The sequence below is a fragment of the Psittacula echo genome (assembly GCF_963264785.1).
Source record: "Psittacula echo genome assembly, chromosome: 5".
Taxonomy (NCBI): domain Eukaryota; kingdom Metazoa; phylum Chordata; class Aves; order Psittaciformes; family Psittacidae; genus Psittacula; species Psittacula echo.
Genome location: NC_137739.1, coordinates 11,197,373 through 11,217,613, shown reverse-complemented (window position 1 = coordinate 11,217,613; position 20,241 = coordinate 11,197,373). Strand labels below are relative to the sequence as shown.

Here is a 20,241-nt window from a genome sequence, read left to right as displayed (position 1 = left end):
TGCGGGTGTACACCAGCAGCCAGGTATATGCCTTTAGCTACCACCTGCATATCGATACACCAAACCCTTGGGGCTAGCACCCGCGCTCTTTACCTCACGTAGGACGTCTCCTTACGACTTATAGGTATCCCCTTTACCTGGTGCAGACATACCTGATGATTCACTGGTGATGGTCCTTGTCTGCCCCTGCGGTGATCTGAGTGAGTGGGGGAGTCCTCCCAAGAAATCTCGGGGGTGCCCAGAGGAGTCCCGTCCTCAGTAGGTCCCACAGCCGGGCAGAGATTGTCCCATCTGGGGTGCCAAATAGAAGCACAGAATCAGACTCTACAACTCAAAGAGAGTTATAAAGCAGGTATGTTTATTAGGGCACCGGGTGAAAGGGGGACCGCTCCTCCTAACTTGCACACCGAGGGGTTAAGCAAGCAGCTATTTATTACACACAAACATGCATATTCATTAGGTTCCCCAGAGAGAGCAGGCGGTGATATTACAATTACTTTAGGTACTCATTATCATAAGTCTCCTCCCTTTTGGTGCTTGCACACTGCCCTCCGATGGTTGTGGGCAGGGCTCTTCAAGATGAAGTAAGCAGTCTTCCTCACTTTTCACCTTTGGCACAGTGGGATGCCCCAGTAATCACAAAACCAGCTGAAACCAGCCCTATCTGTAAGTTTCTGATTGTTGGCAAAGATTTAGACCAATGTGACCTTTGTACAAAATTCATTGCAAGCAGAACAGTGTCCTGGGTTCAGCAGTAGCAGTCATTTTTTTCTCCTTCTTGGTAGCTGGTGCAGTGCTGTGGTTTTGACTTTTGGCCTGGGAACAGCGCTGATAACACCGATGTTTTTAGTTACCGCTCAAATGTTTAGCCTGACCAAGGACTTTCTGAGTCTCATGCTCTGCCAGGGAGGAGGGGAAGCCGGGAGGAAGCAGGGACAGGACACCTGACCCAAACTAGCCAAAGAGGTATTCCATACCACAGCACGTCATGCCTGGGATGTAACTGGGAGTTATCCGGAAGGGCACTCTCTGCTCAGTCAGGCTCGTTTCTTCAGGTGGTATCATATACTCTTCCCTTGTTATTTCTCTGTCATTATTATTATTGGTGGTAGCAGTAGTGATTTGTGTTGTATCTTAGTTACTGGACTGTTCTTATCTCAACCCATGGGAGTTACATTCTTTCGATTCTCCTCCCCATCCCTTCGGGAGGGGGGGCGGATAGAAACTGCGTGGCTGACTTGCCGACTGGCTTAAACCACGACAAACAGGATGGGCAGACAAGGAGTATTCTAAGCTAGCAGATGTTCGGGAGTCACTGTCGCCAACCTAACTAATAATTAGAAGGATGGTAAGAAATAATTCACTCATTAGAAGGATGGTAAGAAATAATTCATGACCCAAAGTTGTAAATGTAACCACAAGGCAGACATAGATGTGCTTGGTTAATTGCTTGGAAGCATATAAATATCGTGTGATCCTTGTAGTAAATGATCCAGCTTGTACTGTACCACAGGGTCCGTGCCTTCCATCCTCACATTTTTTCGTAACATACTAAACAGTATTTATGACACAGTGTTATTTGAATGACTGTAATTTACATGCACTGAACTGTGACGCCGCATTAACTGAAGACGTAATAATTGAGTACAAATGCTTTGATTGTAACTGCAAGTCATACCTAAAAGAGAATAAAAAAGCAGGGAAGGGATCTTACTTATTTTCCCATATTAAGACTGGTGAGTAGGACTGAAGATTTTTCAGGGATAAAGTGTGTACTTGAGAGAGAAATACACGGTACGCTGAGGGTAACAACATCTACTAGAATGCCACTTGAGGCAAGCCTGGTCCTTTTCACATAACGAAGTCGGCTCATGTACAAAAAGGTGGGTGAGGAAAAGTGATGTGAAAGCCAGGGAAGAAAACTATCCCAAATTCCTGACAATTCACCACATGTGGCAGAAGGCTTTCCTAAGAGGTCCCCCCACACACCCTATACCTGCCATAGACCTGACAGACAAGAGGTTCATCACTGGCCACCCCTTTCCCCTCCACCAGGAGCCCTCCCTCTGAGGCCAGACCAGATCCTTCCCACAGCCCATCCTCCCAGCAGACACCCCCCCTTTTCCCCAGGTCTCTCTTACCTTGGGGCTGCACAGCCTACATGAACTGGGCTCTCTCCCTGGCTGATCTCTCCCACCTCTCCTTCCTGCAGGGTGCCCATGTCAGCTCCTCTTCCTCCAGTTCTCTGCCTGGGGTTTCAGTTAGTACAGGCACAGACTCTACTGCTCTCCACTAGACCCAGTGCGGATGCTTAGAATGCACCCCCGACCTGTCATAAGACATTACTTACAATTTATCATTGGTACCTTTCAAATTGTTTATTGTATGTTATATAAATCAAATAGACTCAAAGATATATGGTATAAAAATAAAAATATTGACATGTTCCAAATATATAAATACTTTTAGAAATCCGGCTTCTTATTTTGAAGTGTTGAGTCCATTTTGTTCAGTAACACTCTGCAGACTCAGAACTGCCAGAACGACAAAAGTCAGAAGATGCTGTGAAAATAAATACGTAAAAGATGACAGTTTAGGGTCCAAGACTTCCCCGAGAGTCCCAGACAGTTTACAGCCTAACATCAGTCCACTTTGGAAAGGACACTGATCAGGTTTTCTGACTAGTCTGCTACAGATAGCTGCAAGAGACACAGGCACTCCAGACCCACCGAGTGGGCATGCAGCCAGGCACCATGAAACTGGCTCAAGTCAAAGAGAAGTCAACCAGCACGGAATACCTAGGTATTCTGGGAAGCACCCTGCTCACTCTTCCCAAGTCTGAAGCCTCGACTTTCAGAGCATGTGTGTGAATTTGTTGTTTAACCTAACCTCCAAGACAATAGTCTTGCCTAAACCGGTGGGCATTCTTCAAAGGCAAGAGAGGCATAGAGCATAGTTCACCTCTAGGGTCATCTTTCCAAACAAGAAGCTGCTATCACATGAGTCTGCCCAGCAAACCATGGAAAACTGCCTCGCCTTGGCCAGGAAGGCACAAACACAACTGCCAAATGGTCAAAGCATTTCTGAAGTGCAAGTGATAGTAGAGACTAAAAAACCCCAACTGCTTGCTGCCAGCTTTAGCCACACTGCTCCTTCCCATCCCTGCTGGTACACTTTGATTTAAACAGATTTACCGCACATACACATTTGATTAATCAGCTATTGGAGTCCCCCACCCCTTTTCAGATGAGGAGAAAGATCACCCTTTAACCTGGAAGGTCTCCTGCCTTACCCAATACTGTCTGTGCCACATTGTGAGACAGGACTCACCTGACATTATCATCTTCTGTTTCCTCATAGCACAACATTTCCCCTTCTCCCCTCTCTGCGCTCTCCATTGCAGGTGGTATTGCTGGTTAGCACTGGAGATTAGACAACCTGAAAGGCAAAATCAGAGAGGGGTTTTAGAGGGAAGCTGCCTTCACGAAGGGATGGGTCTGAAATGCTGAGCCATACAGCAAGCAGCCTCTGAGCTGCTCCACCAGGCACGGTGGTGAGGAGCAGGCACTGGCCATTTCCACGGCACAGCAGGCTCTTTCAAGGAAGCAATCTTGCTTGTTCAGTTCAATTACCCCAGTGAACATCAACACTAACACCACCCAGCTCACCAAATGTTAGCCTCAGAGGAGACCTACAACACAGCACGCTGCATTTGGTTTCCCACTTCAGGACAACTCCTGGCTGAAAATGATCAGAGACCTCCACACTAGCTAGCTGCACTGAGATTGTGAGCAAGCTGCTTGCCACTGGTGCTATCAAACATTTCATCCAATGCCAGACTCTGAGCAGGGCAGAAGCATTGGGAAACACCTCTCCTTCAATCGCGATGGAGAACAACAAGCTACTTCATTTTCACAGTGATACAGAGCTTTCCCTAGAGGAAAGCAGTGGTGAATTGGGGCAGGAGTCAGGCAGCTCACAGGGAGACAAACACCTTCCCTGCAACGGACTATATGCAGAGGAACTTCCAAAGCAGGGACAGAGTTCACTGCTCTGCCTTTTCTGGGCTGTACTGCATGGGAAGAGTCAAAACGGCTGCTGCAGATGGCTCCTGCTACCTCTAACACTCCTCTCCTGCCTAGCAGGGTTTACTTCAACCCCCAGAAGTAACTGAGTTCTCCCTCCTCTTCTGCAAAAGGAAACAAACAGAAAAATCTCCAGGGATGTAGCAAGACACCCAAAGACCTACCCAGAAGCAGGAGTGAGACACCTGGCTTATAGCTGAGTTTCCTCTTAAGCAGAAATCCAGGCACCTCATTTACAAAATGGACCTGTAATCAGCTTTGTGCAGAGCAGCACCATCACCTTACAGGCAGCCTTGCCAGATGAACAAGGAACTAAGCTGCTTCCTGGCTCTTGGAAAGCACTCACTGAAAGAGAGCCATCCCTCACACTCTCCCATTCGACGTCAGCCTCCTCAGGGCTAGAAGAGCAGGCAGGCAGCTGCAGGTTCACCAAGCTCAGCACAGGGCCAGCACCAGCACAGCAGCTGCTGGCTCCCAGCTCACATGGAGCACCCCAGCTATAAATTAACTGCCCTCTGGCTCCTCAGCCCGATTTTCTGAAGCCCTGTTCTACAGCCACTTCCACTGCCCTCCACACTCCAGCACAGGACTCCGCCAGGAGCGCTGGGAGCTGGGTCTGAGCACCCAGTTTGGAGAACACATCACCAGGGTGAAGGTTTCTCCTGTGATCACACAGTCCTGGGGTCCACTGGGACAGAGCCTTTCCCAGGGCAAAGACTGACCACAACACAGTACTTTGTCATGCCAGCCAGCCCACTGCAGTAACAGAAGTCACAGGGGAAGCAGCCCCACATCCCCAGGGCCCTGCACCACAGGATAGGACACAGCACAGCCTCCCCAACCAGAGGGCAGGGGAAGCCAGGTTCAAGGGCGCTATTTTCATTTTGATCACTCACTGGACAGCAGCACCACACCAGCTCAGCAAACTTGTCACAGCTCCAAACACCCACCATGGGGAAGGGAAACTGAAGCAAAGGGGCAGAACCTGCCCAGCCTGAGCCAGCACCTGGTCACGGGCCCAGGGGAACAGCCTGCCTGCCTCACAGCACAGACAGCCTCCTGCCAGCACAGCTGCACAAGTCCTGATGGCATCCTGGCTTCCTGCGCAGCTGGCTTCAAGTCAGGCACTCCTCAAGAAATGCAGATTCCAAAACTAAACTAGAGAAACTGGTTCCAATTTATCTTATACTTCCAGACAGTACTGATGACAGTACATACACAGGACAACATGGAAACTGAGATTTTTCCCAATACCATCCAGCATAGACAGGATGAGCCGTGAATTCAGGAGACAAGTCAGCACAAATCAAACCCCTGTCCTTTTCAGTACTAGCGTACCACATGAGAACTCGGAGGAAGGGAAATTAGAATCATTGTATCTCTTACCATTACACATCCCTTTTACTCCAAATCTGGTAGCTGAAAGCCCACCACACGGTCACTGGTCAGGGCCCTCATTTCTCACGGTTTTGCTCCCCTGGAAGAGTCAGCATCCTACTCACCAAGCAGGCAGCTCGAGCAGCTGCCCACTTCCACTGCAGAGGCTGCAACGTCATTTCATTTGCTTCATGAGCTCTGCTCATCAAGACCTGGCTGATGTTCAGCGTAAACACATACCTTCCCAGTGCCCTACCAGCAGCCTCCTGGGAGAATCCAACAGCTACAAGAGGCAGGTAGTGAGGCGGGAAATAGGAGACAAGGCTTAGTACAAAACACCTCAGCACTCCAAACATTTCTTTCCCAATAACAGTGTTCAAACCCTCTGAGAAACATCCCTATCTCATCTAGCCAGCACTTAGTTTGCCCCAGACACATTGCCACAGCAAGTTTCACACTCAAGATGCACAGCCATTCTTCTCAGGGTAGGAAGACACTTAATCCCAACAATCCAATGGAGCCTCACAGAATAATTTTTACACTGCCTGATCCCAGGTGGGTTCAAGACTTCACCTGGACGTTGCCTACATCTGGGAAATAATTCAAGTCTAAGGCACTTTTAGAGGTGCCCACGTAAATGCTACCTCTGTCCCCCAGAGCCACTGTCCAGCACCTCAACAAAGTGACCAAGGAGGGAACTCCTGGTAAGTTCACAGATCTTGTCCAGTTCTGCACTTCGGTAATCAGCCCTTGTGCCAGGCAGTGCATCCAGAATCTGTTTTCTCAGTCTGCCTGGGAGAACAGCACAAGGGGCACATCAGTCAACCAGCTTTACACCTGGGGAGAGTAGGAAAGGAGTGTGACAGGCACACATGAACTTGGTGAACAGCCTTTGCTCTGGGGAGAGCCACTACTTGCCCTGCCCATCCCAGCATGCAGTCAGCTGTGCCTAGGACACCCCAAGCAGGGCCAGTGACAGGCACTTATAGCTGATGTATGTAAAGCAGTGCTGGGCTAGTCTCTATGAGGCTTGAATAAGATATCTGTGTCACCCAACAAAGGAAGGGCTTGGACAGCAATAGGCTTCACAGGCCTTCATCCTTCCAGCTCTTTATTGAGCTCAGCAGCATCAAGAGTTACAGAACCATAGAATGGCTGGGGTTGGAAGGGACCTTAAAGCTCATCCAGTTCCCAGACCCTGGCACGGGCAGGGACACCTTCCACTAGCAGAGGTTGCTCCAAGGCCCATCCAACCTGGCCTTGAACACCGCCAGGGACAGAGAAGAGCCAAGTGCCCCCAGGGCACCAGCAGAACCGGGTGCAGCTCCTGTCCTGAAACACTCAGACATCCTCCTGGAGGAGATGTGTGCAGGAACCACTGCAGGGTATGAGGCAGCCACTCTGGCACGCTCCCTCAGCTGCTGTGCGGACGCTCGCCCGCAGGAGCCGAGGGAAGAGATGCGGGAGGCCTGACAAGCACTGGCCCAGCACAGCCGCACACAGCCCCGCTGCTCCCGAGCACACGGCTGGCAGACGGCAGCACCGGACCCAGAACAGCTTGACACCCAGGCCAGAGCCACGTGTCGGGCGCTGCCCTCAGGACCGGCCGCCCAGGCCTCGCGGGGCAAAGGCACACGGACGCGGCCCTCATACGGCCTACACGACTTTGCCAGTTGAGCGCCGTAGGTCCCGGGCCTACATGTCCGCGGGAACGGGAAGAGGCGGCGGGCCCAGCGGAGCAGAGCCCCCCGGGAGGTGGGGGGTTAATCCGGGGGTAACCCCGAGGGCCTCAGCCCGGGGCCGGACCCGCCGCGTTGCCATGGACACGCGCCGCGAACACTCACCCTCCGCCTCTGCCGCAGACCCCGAGACCCGCCCTCAGACCCGCGACGTGACACAAAGGCCCGGCCCGGCCGCCCCGAATTTATCACCCAGGGTGGGGACCGCGCAGCCAATCAGGAACCGCCCGCGGCACGAGCCCGAGCCGCCGAGTGCTGGAGGAGGCCCGGACGCCATACAGCGGCCCTAAGTCCCCGCCCCCTCCAACGGCTACCACCGAGATCCCGGCGGGCGGGCGGCCGGCGCGAGTCCCCGCGCAGCCGCAGTCCGGAGAAGGCAACCCGGCGGCGTTCAACGAACGTTTATTGCGCGGGGTCAGTGCGAGCGGCACGAGCCGTGGGAGCCGACCCCGGGGTCACCCGGTCCCAGCCCTGCCGGGGCAGGGACACCCGAACGTGTCCAGCCGGGGCTTGGATGTGCCCAGAGACGGAGCCTCCACATCCCCCTGCGCAGCCGGTTCAGTGCTCTGCCACTGCAACGGAACAAGTTCTTCCTCATGTCGAGGTGAAACCTCTGGTGTTTCAGTTCATGGCCACTGCTGCTCATCCTGGGGCTGGCCACCACTGAAAAGAGTCTGGCACCTTCCTCCTGGCACCTGCCCCAAACCTCCAATCAGCTCCCTCCACCGGCCCCCCCCTTCTTCCTCCCTGAGGGCTCATTCCTAGGGGAAGAAACTTCTTTCACCCTCCACAAGCAGGGTGGTCAATGGGAGGGGGAGACACCGGGATTTGCTCACAGGGCATCAGACCTCACTGCTCCCCACACTCACCCCACCTGGGGCTCTCCACCCCTGTGGGTCTGCTGGTGCCGGAAGAGTGCCGAGCTTATGGTGAAGGCCTTCCCACACTCAGCACAGACGTATGGACGCTCCCCAGTGTGGATGCGTAGGTGCTGGACGAGGTGGGAACTCCGCCGAAAGCTGTTCCCGCAGAAGGCACAGGCATAGGGCCTCTCCCCCGTATGGACCCGCTGGTGCTGTAGCAGGGCTGACCTCACCCTGAATCTCTTCTCACACTCAGAGCACTTGTACGGCTTCTCCCCTGTGTGGATCCGCTGGTGCCGGATGAGCTGCAAGCTGTCAGAGAAGCTCTTCCCGCAATCTGCACACTTGTAGGGCTTCTCCCCAGTGTGGATCCGCAGGTGTCGTTTCAGGGCTGTGCTCACGCTGAAGCTCTTCCCGCAGGTCCTGCACTCATAAGGTTTCTCCCCAGTGTGCACCCGCTGGTGCTGGACGAGATGCGACTTCCCGATGAAGCTCTTCCCGCACTCGGCACACTTGTAGGGCTTCTCCCCGGTGTGGGTTACCTGGTGCCGGATCAGCTGTGAGCTCACGCTGAAGCTCTTCCCACACTCGGAGCACTTGTAGGGTTTCTCCCCGGTGTGCATCTGCTGGTGCAGGATGAGGTGTGCATTCCTGGAGAAGCTCTTCCCGCACTTAGAACACCTGTAGGGCTTCTCCCCAGTGTGGATCCGCTGGTGTTTCATGAGTGCAGAGCTCCGGCCAAAGATCTTCCCACAATCCGTGCACTCATAGCGGTTCTCCCCAGTGTGCACGCGCTGGTGCCGGACAAGCTGCAAGTTCTCGCAGAAGCTCTTCCCGCACTCAGCACACTTGTAGGGCTTCTCCCCGGTGTGGGTTACCTGGTGCCGGATCAGCTTCGAGCTCACGCTGAAGCTCTTGCCACACTCGGAGCACTCATAGGGTTTCTCCCCAGTGTGGACCCGCTGGTGTTGTGTCAGGGAGGAGCTCACGCTGAAGCACTTCCCGCACTCGGCACAACTGTAGGGCTTCTCCCCGGTGTGGACCCGCTGGTGACGTATCAGGGCAGTGCTCAAGCTGAAGCTCTTCCCACAGGTCCCGCACTCGTAGGGTTTCTCCCCAGTGTGCACGCGCTGGTGCAGGAGGAGCTTCGAGTTCTCAGAGAAGCTCTTCCCACACTCGGCACATTTGTAGGGCTTCTCCCCTGTGTGGATCCACTCGTGTCGTGTCAGGGATACTCTCACGCTGAAGCTCTTCCCGCAGGTCCTGCACTCGTAGGGCTTCTCCCCAGTGTGCACCCGCTGGTGTCGTGTCAGGGCTGAGCTCAAGCTGAAGCTCTTCCCGCAGGTCCTGCACTCGTACGGTTTCTCCCCAGTGTGCACCCGCTGGTGTCGTCTCAGCTCTGAACTCACGCTGAAGCTCCTCCCACACTCTGTACACTCATAGGGTTTCTCCCCGGTGTGCACGCGCTGGTGCAGAACGAGCTTCGAGTTCTTGGAGAAGCTCTTCCCGCACTCAGCACACTTGTAGGGCTTCTCCCCCGTGTGGATTACCTGGTGTCGGATCAGCTTCAAGCTCACGCTGAAGCTCTTCCCACACTCGGAGCACTTGTAGGGCCGCTCCCCTGTGTGGATCCCCTGGTGCTGGATGAGACGTGACCGCTGCCAGAAACTCTCCCCACATTCAGTGCAGGTCAAGGGTTTTTCTCCGGTGTGGATTCTCCGATGCTGGATGAGGTTGGAGCTCACCTGGAAGCTCTTGGATCTCTCAATCCTTTCTGACCTGCGTGGGAGAACAGGGTCCTGCGCAGGACCCTGGGAACTGTTCTCCTCGGAGAGTCCTGAGCATAAACCCTTGGGCTCCACTGGCCTGGGGATGCCTTGATGGGCATTGTCTTCATTCTTGCTCACAATCCCATCTTCACCTGCAATAAAATGAGAATCCAGACAAGTCACAGGCAGGACTGGAAGCTTTGGACAGGGCAAATCCCAAGGGGACAAATTCTAAAAATTCAGCAGACAGATTGACTTTAAGTATAAAACATTCTGCTATATCCTGCCTTCAGGACATGGTATTTCCCTCCAAACTACACAGTGGATTTTTCAGAGTGTTCACAGGAGCAAATGCTGTAAATTGCCCTGCATGCTTCACCAGAACCTCAGTCTCCTGGAATCACTGGCATATTAGAGGCAAAGGTTTACTGCTTGAATGGGAAAGATGCTTGCTCTTCCAGGATGTTGTATCTGAAAATCACAGAACCACAGGACGGTTTTAGCTGGAATGGACCTTACAGATCACATCCAGTTCCAGCCTCCTGCCATGTGCACAGGCACCTTGCACTAGACCAGGTTGCTGCAAGCCCCATCCAACCTGGCCTTGAACACTGTCAGGAATGGGGCAGCCACAGCTCCTCTGGGCAACCTGTGCCAGCGCCTCAGCATCCTCACAGGGAAGAACTTCTTTCACCTTGCCTAAATCTCCCCTCTCTCAGTTTAAAGCCATTCCGCCTTGTCCTGTCCCTACCTGCTCCTGTCAAAAGCCCCTCTCCACATTTCTTGTTGGGCCCTTTAGGTGCTGGAAGCTGCTCTATGATGTCCCCAGAGCCTTCTCTTCTCCAGGCTCAACAAGCCCAGCTCTCTCTGCTTGTCTCCACAGGATGTTACTAAAAGTTGAACTGGGAGCCAGAGTTAGGCCATAAAGAACTGCCTTGTTCAGCAGAACATTACTTGGGTTGCAACAGTAATCTCCGTGCTCTTGTGCTGCTGGTACTGCAGAGAAAGAGAAGATGCACGAGGCATGAGACACAGAGACCGCCTGGAGCCTGGCTTATGCCAGTCTTGGAGCAGAAGCAAATTAACCTTATGCTTTCACTGGTACAGAACAAATCCGTTGTGCAACATGGTGGGTGAACTGAAGATCCCCCATGGCTGGTTCCCGATTATGCACTGAGGAAATCCAATACATGAAAAAGATTAAGGTAGGTGCAAGTTGGATTAACGCTAGCTGAACAGTTATGAATGGCTCCTGGGACACAGGCAATTGTCGTTGCGCACGGAGGGAACACATGCACAATCAATATGATTGATAAAAGTGATCCGTTTATTGTGCTCAAATAATGGGTATATATAGTGTCAAACTGCCATGTACACACAGCTTCCCATAGTGATTGGTTGGCATATACAGCATTGGGTACATTCCAGGTGCATTTCGGTGATTTTCCCCTGCTCATATACACATCCTCCTCTCAAGGTCTCTGCTCCTAGTTCACAGACAATTTTTAGCTACAAGGTAGGCCAGCTGGTCTTCTATCTCTATTGGTTAACTTCCAGGGTTTTTCCACTGCTGGCAACTGTACACAACTGGTGTTTTTTCTCACTTTCACAGAATCTGTGCTTAATTTAACTCAGACATGGGAACGTGACCTTTGCTTGCTAACCATGTCTCCACAATTCCCCCTTTTTCTTTTTTAGCAAGCCAAATGGACGCTACACTTTTCTTAGGCATTGATATCACACATCTCAGCATACAACTTGCTATGAATACGAATAAGACTACTGCACATAGTATAGTTGCACCTCGCAGAAGCAAATCTTTAAGCCATCCAGAAATTCCCCATCCTCTAAAGAGTTTTGTCAGCCAATCCAATCCATCATCCTTTATTAGTCGTTTGACCCCTTCTCTTAATTGTTTTATACTTTTATAGATTGATTCCAAATGATCTGACAAATTCATACAACACATCCCTTCAAACTCTGCGCAACCATGTCCTTGTGCCAACAACAAAAAATCTATTGCTGCTCAATTCTGTAAGGTGGCATGACGAATACTATTGATATCAGTCAAGAGTCCACTTAGTGCAAGCATAGTAGCATTTGTCTGTTTCGCAAGTCAACAACCTAGTTTATTTAAGGTTGCTAAAGCTTGAGCTCTAGCTACTTTGGGAGCTAAAGATGAGGCAGCTATTATTTCACCCATGTTCCAAAAATTTACTTTGTCATCACAGCTCAAATGAAAAGCATGCTTTGACCTTCAAGAACACAATCCTCTTTTGTATATTATCATAGTGCTATTAGGGATAAACATGCCTAAGATATCTACTGTACATGGGCAATTATATGGGACTTTATATGGGACGGCACCCCCTGCCAGGCCCAATCCTGTGGCAACTAAGGCACTGACTCCGTTTCTGGCTACAAACAAAATCCCTTATTGAGTGAGCTTACAGGCTTTTATAGTATTCTGCCTAGTGGTTAGCAGTGGTTAGTTCCTTTGGTACTTTTCCATCACGAAACAATCTTATTGATCACGCACTTTCTCAGCTAATCACATTACTGTCCACGCACTTTTGCTTGACCAATTATTTCTAAACATAGTTCTTTGCCATCACTACTCATTATATCGAAACTTTCACTTCCCCTTGACTACACATTCTTTATCATGTCTTAAGCATCCTCCTGTTTCCAAATTTACAGTCCTCAGAAATTATCTTGCTGTTCTCTCTTCGGTTCCACCCGATGTTCTTTCTCCGGTTCTTCCCACCTTGTCCCTTTCACTTCTTTCAAGGTTTATGGTTGATAAGAGTCCAAATGTTCAGGCTCTTGTCCAGGTCTACTGGTGCAGCTTCTTGTGCAGCGTGTTGAAGACGGCTTTTTTTTTTTTTTTTTTTTCCTCCACCCTCTTTATTTGTTCCATTACCTGCTTTATAACACTACCATTGTATAACAATCTTTCTAGTTTTTGTCTTAGCATTTTCTAGTAGCTAATGCAAATTTGCATATTCTAACATCTTTTACAAGTAACAAATCCACACAGTACAAGGTATAGTTTCTCATTAGTAACTGGCTAGTAAATACAGGTGGTTTTATACACAAAATCACAGCCTCTAATAATAGCTACGTTACAAGCACACATATTCAAGTTGTTACTTTTCAGTTACCCCCAAGTGATGTCCTGCAATCATTTATTTTTCTCTTCCTCTATCTCATTCTGCTCGGGGTATTCACTGTCAGCTCCTATAGCTGAAGTATCAGGTTTCTCCAGTTGTCTGTCCAGCTTATGGTAAGGGTTAACAAACTTTGCAGGTAGCCACCATGGATCTTTAGGTAGGAGGATACAAACATACCCCCTATCCTACACTATCATCTCCTGAGAAGGAGCTGGGTTAAAGTGATTCAAAGGCATTCTGATGGGAAAAGAATGTGAAGCTACAGCTGCCTGCCTGTTTAGCAGCAGCCATAAATACCTGCCAGCAACAGCACTCTGCATTAACCCTTTCTTGTCCAAAATGTTCATCTGCTACCCATTAAAGCTTTTATACAAACCCAACAACAAAAAATACACAGAACACTGTCTGCCCTCAACACACACACACACACACACACGGGATCCCACAAGCACACTCCATACAACTACAATATTCAAAACACAAAGCCCAGACAATCATTACTTCCACTACACAGTCCCTCATATGGAACGTGGCGTAAGGACCCTGTGAAGACAATCAAAAATCAGCTCCAAGCAGCATCATCGCAGTGTGAGGCTGCAGGCTCAACTTTAGCGGGCATCCCCGCAGAGGCTCCGCCTCCCCACATCGCATGAGCCTTGGGCTTTTACACTGACCAAAATGCACACTCATTCCGATGCAGGTGGCCAGCCTACATTGGAAGAAGTGGTCAGCAATATCCTTAAAAAGCCTCCAAAGGCTAATAGAAACACAAATATACATGGATATATATTTCCCAACTTCTAATACATGTGGATAACAAAGAGACTATCAAATGAGTTGTATATGGGGTTTCAAGTCCACAGCCTGCCACAGTACTCATATAACATATTCAAAAGGCTATAAGGGTACTTTTTCTTTATTTTTTTTTCGTTTCTTTTTTTTTTTTTTTTTCTGTAGGGGCCAATTTGTCGTCAGCAGGGAGGATTCCCCCAGGGTAGGCTTTGAGGGTTGCTGTCGCTCGTTGTGGGGAACCCCCCCTGTCCCTCGCCCTGTTGCACAAAGGGGGAGTGTTACCAGGGCTCACAACGCTCCACTTCCCGTTTTCCTGCTGCTGCCGTTGTTGCTGTTGCCGTTGCCGCGGTTTCTGACAGCCGCGCTGCAGCTCTGGCACTGCCCGCTCGGCCGCGCGGCCCGAGAGCTCCGGCCGTGCCTCCCGGGGCACCTTCCTCCACAGCTCCCACACTTGCACCCGCGGCTCCTCCACTCGCAGCGCCTCAGTGTCTCGCAGCCGCTCCAGCAGCTCGTCTCCTAGAGATAACTTTCTCGATAGCACCCCACGTCTCCTTCCATAATCAAAGAGGGCAGTAAGCCCTTTTCCTAGATCCCGCTTCTCTAAGAAGCACTTAAATAAATCAAAGGCCACTTGTCTTTTCATTTTTCACTACTCTCTCTTTTTTAAGTTTTGGTACCAATGCAGCTCACCAGCAAGCAGGCCAACTCAGCGGGCGGCAGAGGCTCCTTCTTCGTCCTCCAGGGTCAGAGGCTCAATTCTCTTTCAGGATTGACCTCTGTCTCTTCTCCGGGCTTTACCTTAGGACTACTTAGTAGAACGATTCTTTTTTTTTTTTTTTATCATAGGCTCCTGTTCTCTTTCAGGATTGGCCTCTTTTTTCTTCTTTCACTGCCCGTTCTCTGCCCGGCATCTTCGACCAGCAAAACAGAGTATTTTTTCTTCTTTCAGCCCTCCGAATGCTGCTTCTCCGGTGCTTTCCCGCTCCGTGCGCAATTCTCCCAGCCACTACGGGTACCCGGGTTCCTCTGTTGGTCGCTGTTCGGGCGCCAATATGTCATTGCGCACGGAGGGAACACATGCACAATCAATATGATTGATAAAAGTGATCCGTTTATTGTGTTCAAATAATGGGTATATATAGTGTCAAACTGCCATGTACACACAGCTTCCCGCAGTGATTGGTTGGCATATACAGCATTGGGTACATTCCAGGTGCATTTCGGTGATTTTCCCCTGCTCATATACACATCCTCCTCTCAAGGTCTCTGCTCCTAGTTCACAGACAACTTTTAGCTACAAGGTAGGCCAGCTGGTCTTCTATCTCTATTGGTTAACTTCCAGGGTTTTTCAACTGCTGGCAACTGTACACAACTGGTGTTTTTTCTCACTTTCACAGAATCTGTGCTTAATTTAACTCAGACATGGGAACATGACCTTTGCTTCCTAACCATGTCTCCACAGGCAATGAACAAATCCATGCCCTCTTATGTATATAAAGTCTTGCAGAAGCGTTACTGCTATGAATGTTCGCTGCGCAGACCCAAGCTCACCTGAAAGCCTGTTCAAGACAAGGGGCTTGTGCTGGTTTCTACGGTGTTCACAGAGAGCAGCGACTCCTTCCAGCCCACTGCTCTGAATGTGGTTTGATGAGCATGTAGCAGGTCCAGAACCACGTGCCCCCAACAACGCTGTGCCTTTTGCTGTCCACAGGAAACACAGCTCTTTCAGGCTGAATGAGCAAGACAGGACCTGCGTGACATGCACACAAAGCACATCTCCAGATCTGCTTAAAGATTCAACAGATATCTTGTGGGTCTCTGAACACTCTTATGAAATAAACCAGTACCATATCGGTCACATGGGATTGCTGTACAAACCACAGGCACCTCCTGTGGTCTGGCAGAGCTGTGATAAGGAAGTGCAGGCCATGGAAGACGTGAGTTGCTACTGAACCATAAGTGTGCAATAAAGGAAGGAGAGTCTAGAAGTTCAACCCCAGACTGATATATGTACATATTTCATCTTCCTCTTTCTGGGAAGCACAAGAAAACATCACAATATGATTTCACAGTGAACTCCTAAGATACCTTCTCCGGCAGCTTGCTGTGGCAGTGATGCCACTTCTTCCCTCACACAGTTTTCATTAAAACCATCCCTTGAGAGGAACAGAAAATGCAATTTTGCTAGTTACCACAAAGGCATTTCCATTTCTCTGCAGCTACTCCAGCCAGGACTCGAGGAAAAGAGAAAGGTGATATCCACAGACAGGATGGAAAGAGGATGTTCCTGGCAGGCCAGCATGAAGCTCTTGACAAGTTCGTCAGACGTACTGAGTAGACAGTGGAGCTAGCAAAGTTGTTCTGTTGCCGTTGTGCCCAAAGAGATGCTAACTTTGGCACTTACACAGAATTTTGTTCTTTACATAGACCTTGAAAAAGCCTTCAGAAGTACGTGACAATTAAGTTTTCTATGGTGTTCTATACTTTTGGGGGAAGATGAGGAGTGTCAAGCTTCTTTTTACAATTATTGTCACGGCTCTAGTGCTTCTACAATCATTTCTGTTACTTCTGAGCTACCAGGTACCTTCACTGGCAACTAGGACACACTGTCTGTAAAGGGTTTGATCTAAACCAAGACACGAACTCACTGGAAGTATTTCAAGTGGAAGGAGAGCAAGTTCACAATGAAGAGGAATTAACACTAGAAGCATAAGGCTGAACTGGCAAAAATGAATAAGCAAGAGAGACATGAAGAATGTGGTTGTTTCTCAGCACATGCCAATTTGGGTTGACCCCAAAGGGTTAAATCTCTGATATTCCCAAGAGTGCCAGTGCTATAGCTACAAGGCAAGCTCCAGGTAAGCAGAGTAAGCTGCTGGACTTCTGACTCCGGTACCTCACTGTTGGGACTGGAGGTGGCTGATGTGATGCCACAGAAAGGGGTGGAGGGGAGATCTGGGGCCCAACATTCTGAGCAAACAAACAGAGATCTGAGTAAAAGACTTAATGGACAGATGGCGAGAGGACAGCCTGGGGAAGACCTGGCACGGCCTTTGGAAAGAGATGTCTCACTTCACAAACCACTCGGAGTTCTTCAGAGATGGCCCCAGTTTTATCAAAAGGGACATGTGGGGTCCAAAGGCATCCCAAAAGACATTCATTCTTCACCAAAACTGGTAAAGAAACTAAGCTGCTGTAGGATGAATGAAGCTCACAGGGCAGTAAGGAAGGGAAAAGGGAGGTGGAAACATTTGCTGATGATTTTGTGTTCCTCAGGGTTAAAGACACAAAGGCTGACTAAAACTATGGCAGAAACTTAAGATACTGACCAACCAGGTGACAGGGATGTTCACAGCAGGCAAACAAAGACCTTCAGAGGAGAACAGCCTCTACAGCTTGCACTTACACCACGATGGGCCTAGAATGTTCTTCATATCATCCAGCATTAGCACCTTGGAGTCTGAGCAGCTGGGTGAAAACTGCAGCTCCTAGGCACACAACACAGCCAGTCAAGCATCAATGAGTGCCGGGGGGAAAAATAGGGAAGAAAAGAGAACGTAATTCTGCCTTGCTGCTCAAACCTCACATTCTGACTGTGTGCAAGGGGGAGGACGGATCCCCCATGTCAGAGACACTCTGATAGAGCTGAGGAAGATAGAGGCATGACAGGAACCATCAGAGGCACAGAACAGCTTCTGTATAGGAGATGAGTGAACTGCCCATTCTGCTGGGAAAAGGTACAGCTGATAGGGGGTATCACAGAGGACTATAAAAACACAAGTGGCCTGTGGGGTGGTTTGGCATCTATCCTGCACCATCTCTTCTAAATTAAGAACTCCTGGCAGCAGTAAAAGGCACTTTCAAAGCAAACTAAAGGAGGCAGCAATTCATCAAGCACCTAAATAAGCTGTGGAACTCCTTGCTGCAAGCTGCCACGGATGCTACAATGGGCGCAGCTTGAAAAGGCAAGAAGACAGATCTTGAGACATTACGTGTCTAGTTCAGGAGCTTCTGAAGCCACAGACGGCGCAGGCCTGTGAAAGGATACAGGGACACATCACTGCTTGTCTGCCCTTCTCTGGGTCTTGATCAAAGGCTGGGCAGCCTGCTGTATGAGGAAAGGCTGAGAGAGCTGGGCTTGTTCTGCCTACAGAAAAGAAGGCTCAGGGGAGACCTGACCACCACAGTCCAGTATTTAAGGGTGGCTATGAAGAAGACGGAGGCTCCCTTTCCACAAGGAGTCACATGGAAAAGACGAGGGGCACAACTTACTCCTGGGGAGATTCTGGTTGGACACAAGAGGAAAATTTCTCCCAGTGAGAACAACCAGCCATTGGAATAATCTCCCCAGGGAAGCGGTGCACTCCCCAGTGCTGGACACTTTAAAGACTCAGCTGGGCAGGGCACTGCGACATCCAGTCCAGGGCATGCTCTGCCTGGAAAAGTTGCACCGGATGATCCTTGAGATCCCTCCCAGCCTGGTGGCCTGTGGCGCTATGAATACCCTCGTCACAGGCAGCAGGTGAAGCTGCACGGGCCCTGCTCCAACCCAGCACCGCCGCCCTTGTACATCCTGTGGGCGCTGGTGCTCCTGGAGCACCGTTTCTCATGACGGGTTCACGCTGATGGCCCTTACCTGAGCTGCCGCTCACAGCAGTCTTCCCTTCGCAGGAGCGGAGACGGCACAACCGCAGTTCCTCCTTCTGATCCATGTGGATGATCATCTCCGGCTCCAGCTCCGGGGAAACAAACCAAGAGGGTCAGGCGAGCTGGGCTTTCACCGCCCGCTACCAGCGGCGCGGCTCGGGAGCCACCGGCTCCGCGCCGAGCAGGGACCCCGGCTCCAGGGCGCGTGCAGCGGAGAGCACCGGGCCCCGCGGCACTCCCCTGCCACGGAAGCTCACGCGGCCGCGAGGGGCGGGCTTCCGGGCCAAGCCCTACCGGGTCAGGCCCCGGTCCCTGCGGCCCGGCCAGGCCCGCCCTCAGCGGCTGGACCGGCGCACCAGGGGGCGCTGCCACGTGACGGCAGCGACCAGCGGCGGGCGGTGCCTTCGCGTCCGAGAAGGGAGGAAGATGGCGGCGCTGGGCTGCCGGTGGCGATGGTGCCGTCCTACGGCGGGGCCCCGCGGGCCTGTCGGTACCGAGTGCTGTAAGGAAAGCAAGTGCCTGGAAAACATAGGGTTAAAATACTTTTAACTTAGGTCTAAGCTAGAGAACAATGTTTGCATTGTAAGCCTGTGGTGTCATAATGATACGCGGAGAGACTCGACAACTCGTAAAACTTGTAAAGTAGGTATGCTTTTATTCAGCGCTGAGGTGCATCGGGATCGCTCCTTCAAAGTATGCACACCTCAGTGTCGTTTTCCCGCTACATTTATCCTCCAAAGTTACACGCCTATACATATTCATGATCTATCCCCGCTTCGTATTATAATGAGCTAAAAAGTCCTTTGCACATGCGCAGTGCCTCCCCATGGTCATGGGTGAGGGTCTCAGGATGAAGTAAATGAGTCTTCCTCTTGTGGGCAGGGGTCTTCAGGATGAAGTAAACGAGTCTTCCTCTTCTTAAACTTTTCACCTTTGTCACATCTGGATGCCCCAGTGATTACACAAGTAGCTGAAACCAGCCATATCTGTCTGTCTTTGGATTAACTGATAAGTAGAGAAGAATGAGCAACTGATATGTAGATGTGGTGAGGAGAAGGAGAAGAATGGTTAACTGATAAGGAGGATGTAGAAGACAATTCATGTTTAGTGGGACCCCTAAATTCCACAGACTTCCAGGCGCTAGCGTTTCTTATATCAAGCCCCCTGTATCAGTCCCCCCTTTTCTATAAAGTGAGTAAATTCTTTTACTATTTAATGATTATTATTTACAACAGAGCTATCCATGTTCCTTCTATTGATTTATGGAATAACTTCAATATATATTGTATTACACACGGTACAATCATTAAAATGAATAATACTATCACTAAGATTAGAAGACCTTGTTTAAGTATGTCCTTGAACCATCCAGTAATTCCTAGGCTATTTAGCCATTTATCCAGTCCGCCTCCAACAATTCTAAGCTCTTGCATATTTTCCTGTAATTTTCGTAGCTTAGCATGAATTGATTCAGAATGATCAGATAAGTTCATGCAGCACATACCTTCGAAATCCTCACACCCATGTCCATGGGCTAATAATAAGAAATCAATTGCTGCTCGATTTTGTAAAGATGCGTGTCTCACGCTATCTAGGTCTGTGGCAAGTGAGGATATCACGTCTGAAGTTATATTTAACTGTTTAGCTGCCCAGCATGCTAAGTGATGTATGTCTGCCAGTGCTTTTCCGGCAGCTAAATTTGGTACAAATAACGCTGCCAAAAATCTTGCTGTGTGGTTCCAAAGGTTTAAAGTAGAATCACAATTCGGGCCTAATTGCTCAATGGATCGTTTGTC

The 20,241-nt window shown here is 50.2% G+C and overlaps 1 protein-coding gene across 5 annotated transcripts; it reads right to left on the bottom strand.

The window, feature by feature from the left end:
* Positions 1-2,193: 2,193 nt before the first annotated feature.
* On the bottom strand, positions 2,194-18,670 carry LOC308221723 (uncharacterized protein). 5 transcript variants are annotated; one of them, XM_080618911.1, is made up of 5 exons: positions 18,435-18,670; positions 8,071-9,985; positions 3,331-3,438; positions 2,464-2,562; positions 2,194-2,329 (listed from the first exon to the last, which is right to left on the bottom strand). In XM_080618911.1, exons 1-3 carry the CDS (start codon positions 18,520-18,522, stop codon positions 3,417-3,419), a joined length of 2,025 nt encoding a protein of 674 aa, XP_080475037.1. In that variant the 5' UTR covers positions 18,523-18,670; the 3' UTR covers positions 2,194-2,329; positions 2,464-2,562; positions 3,331-3,416. The 5 variants fall into 5 exon arrangements, with proteins under 5 accessions (XP_080475037.1, XP_080475038.1, XP_080475039.1 ...); XM_080618912.1 differs by having other exon boundaries at positions 2,212-2,345; XM_080618913.1 differs by lacking the exon at positions 2,194-2,329 and having other exon boundaries at positions 2,364-2,562; positions 7,307-9,985.
* Between the last annotated feature and the right edge of the window lie 1,571 nt (positions 18,671-20,241).